The sequence below is a fragment of the Amyelois transitella genome, chromosome 7, assembly GCF_032362555.1.
Source record: "Amyelois transitella isolate CPQ chromosome 7, ilAmyTran1.1, whole genome shotgun sequence".
Taxonomy (NCBI): domain Eukaryota; kingdom Metazoa; phylum Arthropoda; class Insecta; order Lepidoptera; family Pyralidae; genus Amyelois; species Amyelois transitella.
Window position 1 is genome coordinate 10,217,972 of NC_083510.1, and position 16,299 is coordinate 10,234,270.

The 16,299-nt window shown below is 34.2% G+C and overlaps 2 protein-coding genes across 2 annotated transcripts; one reads left to right on the forward strand and one right to left on the reverse strand.

The window, feature by feature from the left end:
* The first annotated feature begins 767 nt into the window (after positions 1–767).
* LOC106130227 (FAD synthase) lies at positions 768–9,380 on the forward strand. The gene is made up of 5 exons (XM_013329022.2): positions 768–1,005; positions 1,450–1,530; positions 4,423–4,779; positions 5,904–6,025; positions 6,532–9,380. Exons 1-5 carry the CDS (start codon positions 943–945, stop codon positions 6,716–6,718), a joined length of 810 nt encoding a protein of 269 aa, XP_013184476.2. The 5' UTR covers positions 768–942; the 3' UTR covers positions 6,719–9,380.
* A 19-nt stretch (positions 9,381–9,399) lies between these two features.
* LOC106130225 (GPN-loop GTPase 1) lies at positions 9,400–15,578 on the reverse strand. The gene is made up of 9 exons (XM_013329020.2): positions 15,380–15,578; positions 15,123–15,248; positions 14,807–14,974; positions 14,206–14,402; positions 13,547–13,741; positions 12,722–12,774; positions 12,362–12,450; positions 11,669–11,809; positions 9,400–11,029 (listed from the first exon to the last, which is right to left on the reverse strand). The coding sequence occupies exons 1-9, from the start codon at positions 15,447–15,449 to the stop codon at positions 10,947–10,949; spliced, it is 1,122 nt and encodes a 373-aa protein (XP_013184474.2). The 5' UTR covers positions 15,450–15,578; the 3' UTR covers positions 9,400–10,946.
* Between the last annotated feature and the right edge of the window lie 721 nt (positions 15,579–16,299).

Sequence of the window (16,299 nt, forward strand, 5' to 3'; positions counted from 1 at the left end):
AGCTTATCTACTAATGGCAAAAGCAAAAAGTAATTGCAGAATATTATGCAAATTGTTATTTTTTAGTTTTTGACAACAACACAGTACAAAATGTTTCAACACAGTTAAAAGTGCAGGTTCCATAGGTAGTAGGTCTCTTGGACCAAGAAACCTTGAAATTGTTCTAGAAGATGCCCAAGAGTCTTGTTCATATTCTGGATCAATTTCTGGTGCCTATTAGAAATGGCCATGATGAGTAACGAACTTTCTATGATTGGCCTGGGGCTTGGATGTTTATATTTATTGTAAAATGTAGTATCGTTGAGTTGGCATCTCGTAACACTCGTCTCGAATTTACTTAAAGGCTAACTCAATCTGTGTAATCTGTTTTTATTTATTAAAGTATATTTACGTTACCATTTCATGCCATTCTCGCCCCATTTTGATTAAAGAATTATATACCTTTTATTACATAGGTACATATGTACATGAAATCAGGCAGGCAAAGGCTACATCTTGCCACGACCTCCGCATACTTCTTTCGCTTCATCCACATTCATAACTCTTCATGCAAGCTCGGCTTAATTATCAAAAAATAATTTTATTTAGAAAAACCAGTATATTTTACCCTCATTACCAATCAGGATCACGCCAAAGCCCCGAAGGTGTGACTACTCACGTACCGTGTAATCTAATCTATGAATGATGCTCGATCATTTTTTTTTTTACATACACATATGTAATCATAGCTCGAGCTGACGTAAGTTCAATCGCAAAAACGCAAAGATTCGCCAGTCAGTGTCAAGATTTACCGCGGAACGCGAACGTATGTATATGTTTTTGCTTCGTGACGCACGAATCTTCGTGAGTTTACGAGAAAAATAACGCGAACTTCATATTACAGTTTATAACAATTTGTATTCGCTTGAAGTTTTTTTTTTTTTTTTAAATAAATTGTGTGAAATGAGTCTGAAATGCAGGAGTCCGACAAACGTGATACTGCCACCGCCGTGTAGGATCATAACAGTAAGATAATTTGAACTTTACTCCACGGACCGACAGATAAAGATTTGTTTAGCTGTTTTTTATACCCCAACGTGCCTGTACCTACGAAATCTGTGTGAATTATTATTTAGCTCACACATCAGATTATACAGAATATGAGTAACGGTAAATAATGGAAACGGTGATCTCAGGTCGTCAAAACTATGCCAAATTTTTATAAAGTGTCACAGTGTCTTGTCACCTATTCTCAAGAGCCGTGTGGTTCCCGCAACAATAGAATAGGACACTGCATATCTTTCCCATGAGTTTCTTAAAAGGCAAGGTCTTAAAAGGCAACTAAAAAAAGGCTAATAAAGATGGGGATTCTTGTAGACGATGAGCTAGCAACCTTTCAATCTCAAGAGTCTTGGCTCTGTCTACCCTGTGTTTATATGTACTTATGTAAAGATATAATGTTTGTTTCAGGTAGTTAACAGTATGCCTCAGAAAAATGAGCCGGGCGCGGACCTTCCCGATATCACGGCCGTGCTCGACGAAACAGAAACGGTATGTTACTTAAGTATTTTGCATAAAGATAACAGTCTTCTGTTTTTATTTCTATGGTCTACTCTATTTTATTAAGTGCCGTAAAATAAGATCCAAGAACCTTTTCGGCCGCCATCGAAGTTGCTGGTTCGTAACAAGGGGGAAAAAACACAAATGTACGATCGCGTTCATATCTGCAGTCATAGTTTTAAAATTCTTACGGGTTAAAATAGCGTGCACTGTGGTTCCACTAGATACACACACATGCATATTTAAAAGAATAAATATTCCTTCAAATGAATACGGTCTTTAATACCAATGATTACTAAGTAAAAGAGTTTATTATTCTATGACATATAACATAACAAAACAGAAAGAGACGGTAATCAACGATGGCCGAACTGGGCCCGATAATTGTCGATCGAAATATCGTCGTCTCTCATTATTTGCATAAGATTTGCCTACAGAGGAAAGCCTGCCAGACTTATGCCATTTTAATAAGGTTGAAAGTTTGTCTGCACATGACCCTAACATAGGTTGTGGTTCCTTTGAAAGTTATTGGGTAGCAATTTTATTACTTCGTGTGAGCAAGTGAGATCTAAGATATATTAGATAAACTCGCTTGCTCACACTCGCTTGTTCTAGTTACAGCGTTACTTGGATTCCGAAGTTATTCAAGGATTTTTTTTTGTCTATTTTAGTGTTATTGACAATTTTTAATGTTTCAAGGTGCCATTTGAACTAAGTAACTGACTGACTAACCAACTAACTGATATCTAAGAATTACAATACCCGTGTTTTCAAACACGGAAATCAGCAAGAAATATTAAACAAGAGGGAGCAAAATAAAACATTCAATAATTAAAATTAGTAAATTTTATTGAAACAGTTTACCTATAGTTTTATTTACATATTGATGATTATATAAAGCTATACATATATAGTATATTACACTAATTGTATCATCCACTTATCTCCTGTTATTAAGGTTACAGCTTAATTATTCGTTTTCATAAAGAAAAGATATTGAAGCTGTCCTTAAAATACTATCTAAGTAATTAGTACTTTTAATATAAATTGGCAGAACCTTTCACGCACTATATGGACTCGATGCACAGGGCAGTTGTCTTGCACAAAATATTGTTGGTATATCATCAATCGGATAAATACACCGCACAGTTGGTAACATGGTTTCTTGCAGCACTTGCACATAATGAGCAGCTGTAGCGCGTCCGGCTATCCACACCTGTTCCCCAGGTCCAGCAGCACTCATCCAGCCCCACATATTTACAGAGATGTGTCCAGACTCCATATTTGGCACAATATTTTTTTCTTCATACCGAGTTGCATTTCTTCGCCATAAATAAATGAAGTCTACCGTGTTGTGATGACATAAAATAAACGAACTTTTCGTCCGTAAATATCGCTTTTTTCCAGTCAAAATCCAAATACTGCCGAGCAAATTCTAAACGTTTTTGCTTATTTATTTCTGATAAATACGGCTTTCTTGCTGGCTGTCTGTGGTGTAGTCCCTCACGGTGCAAACACAAAACAGTAACCACTGATGTGTCGAACTGTTCCGCAAATATTCTGGTCGGTAATGCCATTATTTTCGTACTGTTCCACCATGGATCTCCGCTGTGTGGCGTGTCGCTGTGTTGATTAGCGGACGCCTTTTTTTTTTTTCACTACCCTCTTCTTGATGGCGGGTTACCCAACTTGTTGTTTATTGTGTTATTTGTGTGAATGTGTGAGTGATAGCAGCGGTGCAAGCTATAAAGTTTTGCGAACTATGACTGCAATTATGAACGCGACCGTACCATACATTTGTGTTACACACTTACGCTTGTTGTTACAAAACTAACACTTGTGCCATACCTATGGTTTCCAGCACTTTAGAATAGGACCATTCCCTCCATGGATGTCGTAAAAGGCGACTAAGGACTAGGCTAATAAACTTCAGACTCTTCTTGTAGGTGATAGGCTAGCAACCTGTCACTATTTGAACCTCAATTCCATTATCAAGCCACACACCTGGCCTTTCAGTGTTTGCTAGACTGATGGCTCTATCTACCCCGTAAGGGATTAAGAAGTGATTATTATTTGTATTTAACATTATTTTGGACTAGCTCAATCGGTGTGATCTTATGGTCCCATTATTTATTTATTATGCCAACCACATTTCTTCTCTTAGCAAAAATCTCACACTATTCTCCAGAAATCTTTCACAATCTTTGCCTCGTCTAATGCCCTTCGAGTGTTTTTCTTTCTTGATTTAAATTAATCTGATATGAAATACTCCAAAGAGGTATATTGTCAAACAATTAACTTCACGTAGTCGAAGTGATGTGATGATGATGAATACAAAAAGCTTTATAAAAATGATAATAGTTCAAAATGATTGGGCAAAGAATTTAAAAAAAGAACATCAATCATTCCTCCATTTTGTGAATTTTGTAATTTAAGCACTTTGTGCACGCCAAGATTTCAATTCATACGCTTAAGTACATATATTTTGATTCACATTTTGATTATAATTATGGGAAGAAAACTTTGTTTTTTTAAGAGCTATTATGTATTTTTATTGTGTTCAAATATAATGTGTGTACAGTGAACGACATGTTTATATTTAACACCGCATGAGACCATCAAACTGAGTATCGTCAATAGAAACTAATTAACGGTAAAGTCGGTACAGTTAACTGCATATCAAGTTACCCTGCACGGAATTCTATCGCCCTGAATCAGACTTGAATTTTCAGTGAATTCGGATAACTTGATATGTTGTTAACTATACATACTATTACGTGTTAATTAGGTACACAAATTTATTCAAATCTCAGCAAGAGAAACGAATTAATTAAGGAAACTAAACGAACTAATTAAATAATACTTATTACAACTATTTTACAGATAATCAGACAGTGTTTCAAGGAGTTCCAATTACACGAGGTATTTCTGTCTTTCAATGGCGGCAAAGATTGCACAGTTTTACTCGACATCACAATAAAAATACTAAAAGAAATGTACAACAGGGATAACATAGCGCAGGATCTGAAAATAGTCTACATAAGGTCAGTAGGACCATTCAAAGAAATCGAGGAATTCGTCAAATATATAGAGAGATATTATAATATAAAATTGATAGTCTTCGAAGGAGAAATGAAGAATAATTTAAAATTGATGATGGAAGAGGACGGAAGATTGAAAGCGTCGTTGATGGGAACAAGACGGACGGATCCGTATAGTAGCGATTTGAAAATAATGCAAGTAAGTAAAATATTCTCAAATATTTCAATAATTCCGTCGATAGATTGCATAATAAAAGTGTTACCTAATCGGTTGCTTTTCAAGATGGGCCTTTTTTGTATCGCCATTTAGGGTGATTTTAAAATTTGCCGCTTTGCGAATAGGTACTTTGATTGTACTTGATACATCGAGCACGTCCCGAAAATCAAAATTTTTTTCTTTATAAGTATTTCATGAACAGCTCCCGTTGCATGACACGCGCGACGCTGTTTTTATCGCGCGAAAAACTATCGCTGTTTCCCTTTTTAACTTAGACGTGGAATGAGAGCGATAGTGTTTTGCGCGATAAAAAAGGCATCGCGCGTGCCATGCTAAGGGTGCTGAATTACTTTATTGTACTTTGTCCAACACGATAATAAATAATTAACATTTTCAATTTACTTGGCATTTCTTGTCAAATATTGGACCAGATGTTCTCATAGATAAAAACCTTTTGTACATATTCTTGTAATGCCGTCATTATACTTCAATTATTCGGCTTATTAAATAGTATTTTATAGATACTAGTTTAAGATTTATGAATATTTTGATGAAGGATTTAATACGATTCTAGAAACTGCATATCCGTGCATTTTTATTGTGCGTTTTATTACCATTAACTACCTAAATTAAATTGTTATACTTCCTCCTATTATAAATCCCGATTAGATTTTAACCTCTCCGGAGGGGAGCCCGGGGCGCGCTTTCGACTATCCTGGATTAAGTGGATCAGAATTTTACACGAAATGACTCCGGCCTGACCTCCGCAACCTTTTAAGAGGAACCCAACCCATATTAGAATAGAATAGATTTATTTTCATAATTTGGATACAAGGTATCACTTATTGACGTCACATCACTTAAATTTAATTATAACTACTACCGCTTCCCAAGCGCATGTGCAGAAGAAGCGGCGTAACAAACTACACTGCAGCATATTCACCGGACGTCAATTTACAAATATATAAATATATTGGATAACGGTTACACATGCAATTGTCTAAATGTTTTACCTCGCTGTAAGGGCATCAATTATCACTTAAACTCAAGTAAATCAAAATTATTTAATATGCAGCGGTAATGATTTTTCTTTGATTCCTTTCCAGAAAACAGACTCATCATGGCCCCAATTAATGCGGGTATTCCCCCTGCTGAACTGGTCTTACCACCAAATATGGAGCTACCTACTAAAGTACAAAGTGCCTTATTGCAGCCTCTATGATAAAGGGTAAGGATGTCTTTTTTGATATGTCTTAACCAGTTTTCCTATGAATCCAATTCGTAATCGTAATATTATCATGTTTAGTATGACTATCGTATCGTTCGCCACGAACTTCGACCTCGCGAACATTTTTAATTTTGACAAAATTGTGAATATCTCAAAAGCTAGTTTACCGATTTTGATACCCTACGAACTTTAAAATTCTATTGACAGATCCACGCGCATTTTAAATTTCATCAATATTCGAATCAACGGTTAGAAAGTTGTTGCGTTAAAAACATTATACTTACAAACTGTGTCTTAAGCTTCTTGCCTCTTAATACTTGGTTTGTTAACCCTAACTCGCTTAGACCGTTCAGTCAACCAAAAATTGATATAAACGCGAAAACAAGTACTTATATGCAGGGATCGTGGCAAGTGAAAATATGTAATCTCTGTCTACCCCTCCGGATATGAGGTGGTACATAAATACTAAAGATATTTTTTACTATTAAAGAATTGTATCATTTCAGATACACGTCAATAGGCAGTATACACAATACGTGGCCTAACCCGTCACTAGGTTACAAAGACAGCTGTGGGTGCCTCTCCTACCACCCGGCGTGGTGTCTCGCAGACCCCACGCTGGAGAGGGCGGGCCGGGGACAGGCGAACGGGCATAACAACCAAAATGGACATAACGGAACGCCTGATATGTAGATTAGATATGTAATAGGTTAATGTAGGACAAATTGATTCGCAACTTGATTGACAGTTTTCTTGCCAGTGTTAACAGGTAGAAAGGGAGGGTTAATAATTTCTAGTGAAATTGGAAAATGAGTAATTTTTAATATGAATGAAATATTGTCTACATAGTGTATGAGGTAGTGTAGAGGTAAATATAGTGAGGAATGATAGAGGAATAGTGTTACCAATTTTATAAGTTACACCAATGTGCCTGCTCTGAAGTCAATTTTTTTTTATAGCGCGATAATATTTGAGCCTGTCAGAGCTCGCCATTTGAACCCACGAGAACCCGTGCGAGATAGCAATAGACATTTTGTTCTTTGATTTTATGTTTAATGTACTCGTAATAAGGTCGTTATTTTATTGAGTTCTCTTTGGGTTTGATTCGTCGGTAGGGTATTCTGCGCTGTCAAATATTGTCAATGTGACTAATAAAAGTGGTATTGCTATAACTATTTATATTTTTATAGTACTGATACTGTCCAAAATTAAAATAATTTATTTCCTAAGTAATAGGTTACAAATATTAGTTATGATTGAGACCCTTTCCCCTTCTGCAACTGTTCCTATAGGTACTTAAAATAGTAAATTTAGACCAAGTTTCACCCGATCAATAAAATAAAGCAACTTGGTATCTCTTTTTCAAAAACATGTGAATACAGCTACTTAATGTGATGTGTTGTTGAATAAGTTTTATAATAGATCTTATTTATTTATGAAACTGAATGCAATTTAGAATGTACGTAAGTTATATTACGTTGTTAAAAATATTTTATTAAGAAGATTCCCTACAAATACAATGCAAAATAAATAAAAAATTGCAGTTATGAATAATGACGTTAAAATATTCATCATAATATGCAGCCATGCATACATTATGCATGCACGTTACAATACAAATAAATTGTAATAATAATTTTTTTTTAATAATCAACCCGCTGAAAAATAGCAATTATTAATATTAATTAAATAATTGAGAAAAACATTTAATTAATATATATAGAGATATTGTATTTTTGAATGAACTAAAACTAAACAAATTGGTAGGTATACCAAATACAGAACTAATTCGCTCCTAGTTTTATTAATTTAAAATATTCGTAAAGATTATTTATTGATTAATCCATGTGCACAGAATACATATACGAATGATATACACATTCTCTTAATTAAAGGTGCTGCTTATTTCTAAAGAAATCTCTCGTTTTTCTTATTTAAATCACCGATTATTCTTGACTCTTGTTTATTAATCGTGGTGTATAAAACGTGTTTGATATGAAATTATCTACCAACATATATGCATACATGTATAGATCATATCATGATCTGATATAATCTTAAATATAAGTATTGATAATACAAACTAATCTCGGCGCCAACTTCTAGTAAACATATGAATTGTTATCATCTGAAACGAACTCGCTTTCAGTGATAAGAACCACAATGACAGTTGCAAAAATAAAAAAAAAACTGATTTATATGCGAGAGTAAATTATTGTATGTGATTATATTATTTCTGTAAATACCAGAAAATCGTAGCCCTGATAGGGTAAAAAGTTAGACAGCCCCACAGAACTTGTAATAATATGAGGCCATAGAAGTGGTAAGTTCTGGTGAATGTGACGTCATAATTAATGGTTGTTACACCACAAAGCCTTGATATTGCATCTCAATTCTTAGATTCATTTGACTTGAAATTAATAATTTTATCTTATATAACCGACACAAGGTTATTATTATTGTGTGATTTTTTAAGGCGAAGACATGATTTTTAATTCATTAATTATTAATTCATCCCATCAGTATGATAATAAAATGTGACGCATTCAGGGTAGAATTAACTAGATCTGTACGTATTACTTTTAATTAGTTATGTTACATAAATGCTCAACAGATGTTTAAATTTAATTTATTTTACTTACCTGACATTCCTGAACAAAAATGTTTTATTTTGAATCATTTTTAATTTTATTTTTGTTATCACCAATGTTAAAACATAAAATTTTAATGCTAGTTTTTAATAAAATATGCGGCTTTATAAATATCTCTTGTGTAGGCAAAAATAATGTTGTACCTTATTATGATGTGTTAAGATTAAAAATACCAAATACAACGATATGTAATATTTTAAAAATAAATTAAGCACCTCAGTTTTGAAAACCTCATATTTATTTTTTATGTTCTACTGCACATTTAAATAATGTAATGTCGAAAAAGGCTCAAGATGTCCAGGGATTCAAGGTTTCCATTTGGTAGACAAGGTCATTCTGTTGAATTACCAAATTCATTTCTACAAGTATTCGCGAACGTTTGTCAAACCTATATCACATAATTGCTCAACTCAATGTTAAAATTTTTGGGAGTTTATTCACTGTTTATAGCTCTATGACATGTCTTATCACTCTGTGGTTTTTGCTCCCATCACTCTTTGCCTTAACAACGTTCACGAATAACTCAGCTAGAGGATACTTGATAACAAACAAATAACGCCAAGATGATGAACAATTTTTGATTGAATGCAATTATTTTATTTTAAATATAAATTGCACGATTTCTTAGTACTTACATAACATATTGTTTAAAAACGGTTGTGTCGCACGTGTTTCGATCGAATAAAACACATTTTAGATTTTCATGCATGCATTTTTATTTTATAATATCTCCCTGTAAAGATAAATTTATTTACAAATTTTCTTTTTCTTTTTTTATCTTTTCAGAAATATCAAAATATTTTATTATATTTGGCCAATGTGTTGACCATACAAAAAAAATATGTAGGTATATACACAAAATTTTTGTAAATTTGTCTTTTTTTACAAGAGCGGTAAACTCAATTACACTATTTAAACGGCAGCTTGTAATTTCATGCCCCATATTGTGGTTTGTACATGAAACTATATGCTGTGATAACTGTGTACTTCATAACAAAAAATTAGCTTAATTAAAAGTTAATAAGAGTTCGTGAAACATTCGTTAGTATTTTTAAATCTTTTTATAAGTTATAAAGTGGTGAAAACATTTCAAATGTTTGTTCCCTTTCACCAATTAGTTACTGCAATTATTATGGTGAGACACCCACACATTACTGTTGGTCCCGGAATACCCCAACATCAATCCATTATTACAGTAAAAAAAGTAATAAGAACATAATAATACAGGAATATAGCATGTATATTAGGTTTTTTTAACAAAATCTAAAATTATATTTCTAATCAATAAGGTTATAAATAAATATATACGGGACAAATTACAGAGATTGAGTTCGTAGTTGTATTACAACTTGTGACTTGTGTTACGAGATACTAACTCAACGATTATAATTTTATAATAATTATTATATAGATAAAAATCTTAGACTCAGGCCAATTAGAGAAAGTTCGTTTCTCATCATGCCCTGGCCGGGATTCGCACCCAGGACCAACTGCGACACAGACAAGCGCACTACCGCTGCGCCACAGAGGGTCCAAAGATATTCCCGAAATCTTTTGTTTTCTTTTTTATTATTATACCGTTATTGATTTACAATTAAAGTTTAGTTGAATTTTCAGCCTTTGAACTTTTTCTTACATACAACACGAGTCACGACGCTTATTTCTTCCTTTCTTTAAGACATCCAATGACAATAAACATTAGATTTTACTTGATTTATTGATTTCAGTTCAGAAGAATACTTATCTCCTGTGGATGCCGTAGTAAGCGACTAAAATGCAAAATAGTACATCGTATTCCTAAGTTGAACTGGTAACCTTTGAAAAATACATACGTATAATCACGCTTTCATCCCCTACGGAGTAGACGGAGCTGACTCTAGAAAAGACTGAACGGCCACGCTTAACTTTGATAAACTAGTCACGAATTGTTTCCTTACTTTATCACCAACACATAATAATACAATTTCAACGAACATACAATTCTCTAAGTTTACTTTTTCTAACCTATGACTTTTTATATCATAAATAAGCTCAGGTTGAACCTATCCCACACAGTTTTAAGTATCATGATTTAAAAAACGTGCTATTGTTAACGTTTTATTTATAACAAGTCCTCTTTTTTTTCATTTGTAACATATATTCGGTACACATTACCTTTCAACCAAAATAAAAATACAGTTTAGAAAAACTGAGCTTAGCTCATTTCCAGTGCTTACAAACTTATTTAACATTTAATATACCTATCTACATACAATAACTACTGAATGCTGTTACGTTTTACTGTCCATATCGTTAGGCCTCACGTGTTTTTTGATGAATTCTTGGAACGCGGCGACTTCTTCGGGCTTCTCGACTGAAACAACACAACGAATACAATTTACATACAATTATCGTATTTACATTCATTGTCGGTGGGAACAGTTTCGTTAATCCATAGAAACTGATCGTAACTGCAGTTATGTCACTTAGGTAAATTTTACCTTAGTGATAAGCATTATGTTGCCTGAATTTTACCTGGTAAATCTTCATAGCACACAACGGGGAACTACGCTAGGATTACCTACCCCTATTAAAGGGTAAAAGTAGTATCTTTCCTCAGGTACAGGTTGTAACGGGAGCGATGGTTCGGGCTCGACCGCCACAAAGATCTTCCGCCAGGCTGATGTTATGCCTGGGGAACCGCACGACAGACGATGATGATTCGCAGATGGTATTTATGCCCCAATCTGTGGAATCTTTGATATTGCGATATTGACTCTTCGCTGTTATTGGCTGATGGCGTGTGACGTAAGTTATGTCGTCACACAGGTAAAAAGGTCCAGCTCAGCTGTACGGCTGAATTAATGAATTGAGATTTATACAGTGACAGGTTGCTAGCTTATCGCCTAAGAGAATAATCCTAATAATATTAACTTTCCTAATCTTTTTCATGTCTTATATAATCTTTTGTATGACTTTAAAATCTTTGGTGATATAATGGTCACAGTGTTACCGTGGTCAGGGCGGTCCTCGGTGCCTTCTTCGTCACTGGAGCTTTCGTTGGCCGGGTGTTTCAAATACATATCACTGATTTCGCGACCGGAAGCGACTTCTTCTATTAATTTGTTTTTGTCTAGAACTGTGTCGGTGCCATCTGGAATCGACAGAAGTTTATAAATACAGTCAAGTTTACAAACCCGTCTCCATTTCTTACGGGTTAAATCAATAAGTCGTAAGACCAGCAGTCTAGGTTTAGCTGAATATCTTAATGATGAAATTGACATTCAGAACTGGCTAGTAACAAGTTGATCTCTCAACGCGTTAACGATGAATCCTAAGTTTTTAAGCCAAGAAGTAACTTGCGTACACCATGTTTCTTAGTGACTACCAAAAATTGAACTTTTTAAAAGATAATTCCAACATCTGCTGGGTTGGAGCCTCGTAGCTACTTATGATCACCATTTGAGAATGAGTCGGTCAGGAAATAATTTGAGCATTAGTTGGTCCATTTGATAACCCGACCTTAATATCCCCAGGGATAAACGATGTGATGTGATGATTAAACTCTTATTGCAATACTAAGATTCATACATACATTAAATCACGCTTTTCTTGGATTGGCAGATACTACAAACTTCCCAATTGCCACAATCCCTGTATACTTTTTCTAAGGGTACATGGTTTGCTAAAATTTGTATCAACATACCTTCTTTTGCTTTTTTCAATTCCTCTTCTTTCTTTTTCTGTTCCTCCATTTTTTCCGCTCGCATTTTCAACCAGTCCTCTTTGTACTCTCTGAAATAATATTTAAACATTCATTACACAAAAAGAATAGAAGCTAGTACATACATCACTTATGCAAGTGCTAGAGTTGCTAACTGACCAAACTAAATTATTTCATAAACTATATTGAACCAAGTAATCAACAAATGCTTAAAGTAATCTAAATGGTTACAAGTATATGTAGATATTATTGCAAATTTAAATTCTCAAACAATTATAAAAAAAATTAAATAAAGATGTTAAAGTTGTTGATAATTGTTTAACTTAAATCAACATTACATACTTCTCGTATTCTTCAGCCGCCTCATCCACCAACTTGAAAAAGCCTTCGATTCCCTAAAACAAGAGACAATTGTTGAAAAAAAAAATATTTTTTAATCAAATCAAGCTTCTTAACTGTTATGGGTTGGAATATACATACTTTGCAAGATAGACACTACACAGCATACTTTCAATGATACATAATGAACAAAAATTTTGTGCCATGTTTCCTGAAATTTATAATAGGATCTTATCCATGAATGTTGAAAAAGGCGACCAAAGAAACAGGCACATTCATCTAAACTTCTAAAGCAACTTTCACATTCCAGCATCTGAAAAGGTCATAGTATTGGTCAAGATTCTACTTATAGTCGATGACTTAACAACCTGTCACTATTTGGATCTCAACTCTCTCATTAAGCCAAACAGCTGTACATGACCTATCAGTCTTTGTTGGCTACGACTACCCCGCAAGGGATATAGACGTGATTATATGTATGTATGTATGAGCTAAGTGCATGAACGTATTCCCCCACTCCCCATCTCCTTCCGCATCTAATCCATATAGATGTTGCAACATTTTAGACTGAAAGTTAGCTAGTAGACACGGAACCAAACAGGTTTATTACAAGAACTCACATCTCCAGTGTAAGCGCTGACGCCGCAGCATCTGAGGTCGGTGTAGAAAGAGTCGAGTGCGAACGCCATGGACCGCGTCAGGTTCCCCATGTACGAGTTCCCCCCTCCCAGTCTCCTTCCGCGTCTAATCCATATAGATGTTGCGACATTTTGGACTGAAAATTAGCTAGTAGACACAAAACCAAACAAGTTTATTACAAGAACTCACATCTCCAGTGTAAGCGCTGACGCCGCAGCATCTGAGGTCGGTGTAGAAAGAGTCGAGTGCGAGCGCCATGGAGCGCGTCAGGTTCCCCATGTACGAGTTCCCCCCCTCCCCGTCTCCTTCCGCGTCTAACGCCTCTTGAAACGTCTCGAAGTCTCGCATCCATTCCACTGCGTATGAGTTGTCTACAACGTCTGTCTGTGAAGGAGTGTGAGTTTATTATTTTTAATGTCAGAATTGAGATTCAAGATTCGTCATTGACACAACTGACAAGTTTTTTTTTAATTTTAATAGCAAAAGCATGGTTGAACAACAAAACATAGTAATGAGATTAATTTAACTTTTTTTTATTATTAATACATACTTCAATTCCATTTTGAAAGCCTTTATTGCTGACTTACAGATTTACAAACACACTTACAACTACAACACTTACAACTGTTATAATAAAAACACATCAATCTCCATGGGTGCGTCCTTTAGACACATTGACCTCCTACAGATCTTTCCACTTTTTGTAGTCCCATGTGAGATATTTAATACTATACTACTTCTTTTATCATTATTAATAATAAGATGTTAAGAACCTTTTCCCCAAAAAGGCAACCAAAAATTATGTATATTTTTCTTAGTTTCCGAATAGTAATAAAAAAACCCCTCACCTTATTCATAACGATAATGAATGGCAACCTGGTCTTGTACAATATGGAACAGGCATACAGCATGTTCGACATAAAAGTAATCGGAGACACGCTTCGGGCCGTATCCATCACGTATACAATTACAGTGGGACAAGTGGAAGCTAAAGTTTCACTTATGATGGTACCTGATGCAGACCATGTAAAGACTTCGATCTGTCCTGTGGAATAAATTTAATGATACACTTATTTCATTTTAAACTTTTGTATTGAATTATATTTGTTGGTAGACAGTCCTTGTCAACTATGTGATATCAGATTTTTGTTCATTAATAATTAGCATTATCAATTTTTTCCATTTAACCTTACTGCAAAGGAAAGTTGGAATGACAGAAGAAACTGAAAATAATGTAAATATGTGATACATACAAAAGAAATCCAATTTTTAAATAACTGTAATCCAAAATAACTATATAAACATTAGGTACATCTCGTGTAGCATTATTACATCGGTTAAAGTATTGTTGAAATATTTTTTAAACTGACTTGACTTAATAGTATTGAATGAAATTTCATACATCCTTCTATGATTCGAAATCTAAGAATATACCTTGTAAATAATTACCTGGAGTGTCGAAAACACAATATTTGTGTTTGTCTCCCTTTTTTTCTATTAATTCCACTACCTGTCCAAACTTTGTGGAGAAAAGGTTAAGGGCTGTAACTATGCCTCCATTAGGGCCCAAACCATACTGTTTCATCACTTCTTTGTAGTCAACGGTGTCTCTTATATCTGTAAATGTCCAATAAAATGTCGAATTGAATCCAATAACATTTTATATAGTTTTGACAAATGAAACTGAAAAGGTGGATTTGAATCAAATCGGACAATGTCTGTTATGAGGTAAATTTTTGTATGCAGCAGTCGATGCACATTTTACCTATATTGGCTGGAAAAGGTACATCACGACAGGCGGGATCCAAATTGACAAGGTAAGGGCATGTACCATCAACGATTTCGCTTGCTACTCGACATGCGAATGTAGTTTTACCAGCTCCTGCCATTCCTGTGATACCAAACACGAAAAATTACATACGTTTATAATGATGAACATTTTGGTAATTCAAAGCACATGTAATAACACCAAAAGATGTAACTTTAAAATTCAAATACTTAATGTTTACAAAACCCTCAAACCTAAAATTATTAAACATATCGGCTTCTTGGCTGTTTCCTCCATGTCAGATTTTGTTTCCTCTGAAGACATTTTAATGTATTGCGTTATTGTTTTGTAATAAAATATCTGTAAAAACACAATTCCTTATTTTATTGTAATCAACAAACGCGACAAACACGCCGTTCGTTTCGTTCAGTTTCATGCACAGATTATATTACTTCATGCCTTTTTTATTGATCAGTTTCGACAGTATTGCTAGCTACAGTACAATTTAAATGTACTAATACATACATACATAAAATCACGCCTCTTACCCGGAGGGGTAGGCAGAGTATGTAAATGTACTAATGGTAGTTTATATTATTATTTGCAAACAAAGGTTTATTATTTGTTAATTTAACATCTATACATACTCACTATCTTTGAGTATTAGTCTAACTTACAGTGTCAAACAAATTTATCAGTAGGTAGTAGTAGTATCTTACCTTCTTACGTATTTAGTTTATGTCATGTATTCCGAATTCTATGATTATTAAAATTGCTCAAAATGATGTATGCTGGCTGGCTGACTTTTTATTTCAATTTAAAATTTTTCTCAGCAACGAAATAAAATGTTCAAATATACTAAATATTGCACGAAATAAAAATGTATATGGCGACACTGTGAGGTATTATGTGACATGCTGACATTGATATTAATTATTTGCATTATTTTTTTGATTTTTATCTTGGCAAGACCATCAATTTACAGTTTTTATACACCAAAACATGGACAACTCATCTTTATCCTCTTTTTATCTAACTTCATATTAAATTATATATTTCACGCGCAAGCTTATCAGATTATGACTGAGATAAATTTATATAGGTAATAGCGACTATGGTATAGTATGATGTCCAAAGATGCAGCAAAATCAATCAAAGAAATCATATGTGATTT

What these genes read in the sequence shown, in the direction of transcription:
- LOC106130227 (XM_013329022.2), top strand. Translation starts at nt 943, where the DNA reads ATGAGTCTGAAATGCAGGAGTCCGACAAACGTGATACTGCCACCGCCG. An exon ending in CGCCGTGTAGGATCATAACA is followed by an intron (nt 1,006 to 1,449) that starts GTAAGATAATTT and finishes TGTTTGTTTCAG; the next exon opens with GTAGTTAACAGTATGCCTCA. An exon ending in TGCTCGACGAAACAGAAACG is followed by an intron (nt 1,531 to 4,422) that starts GTATGTTACTTA and finishes ACTATTTTACAG; the next exon opens with ATAATCAGACAGTGTTTCAA.
- LOC106130225 (XM_013329020.2), bottom strand. Translation starts at nt 15,449, where the DNA reads ATGTCTTCAGAGGAAACAAAATCTGACATGGAGGAAACAGCCAAGAAG. An exon ending in TTGTGTTTTCGACACTCCAG is followed by an intron (nt 14,403 to 14,806) that starts GTAATTATTTAC and finishes TTTATTCCACAG; the next exon opens with GACAGATCGAAGTCTTTACA. An exon ending in GCGGCTGAAGAATACGAGAA is followed by an intron (nt 12,451 to 12,721) that starts GTATGTAATGTT and finishes ATATTATTTCAG; the next exon opens with AGAGTACAAAGAGGACTGGT.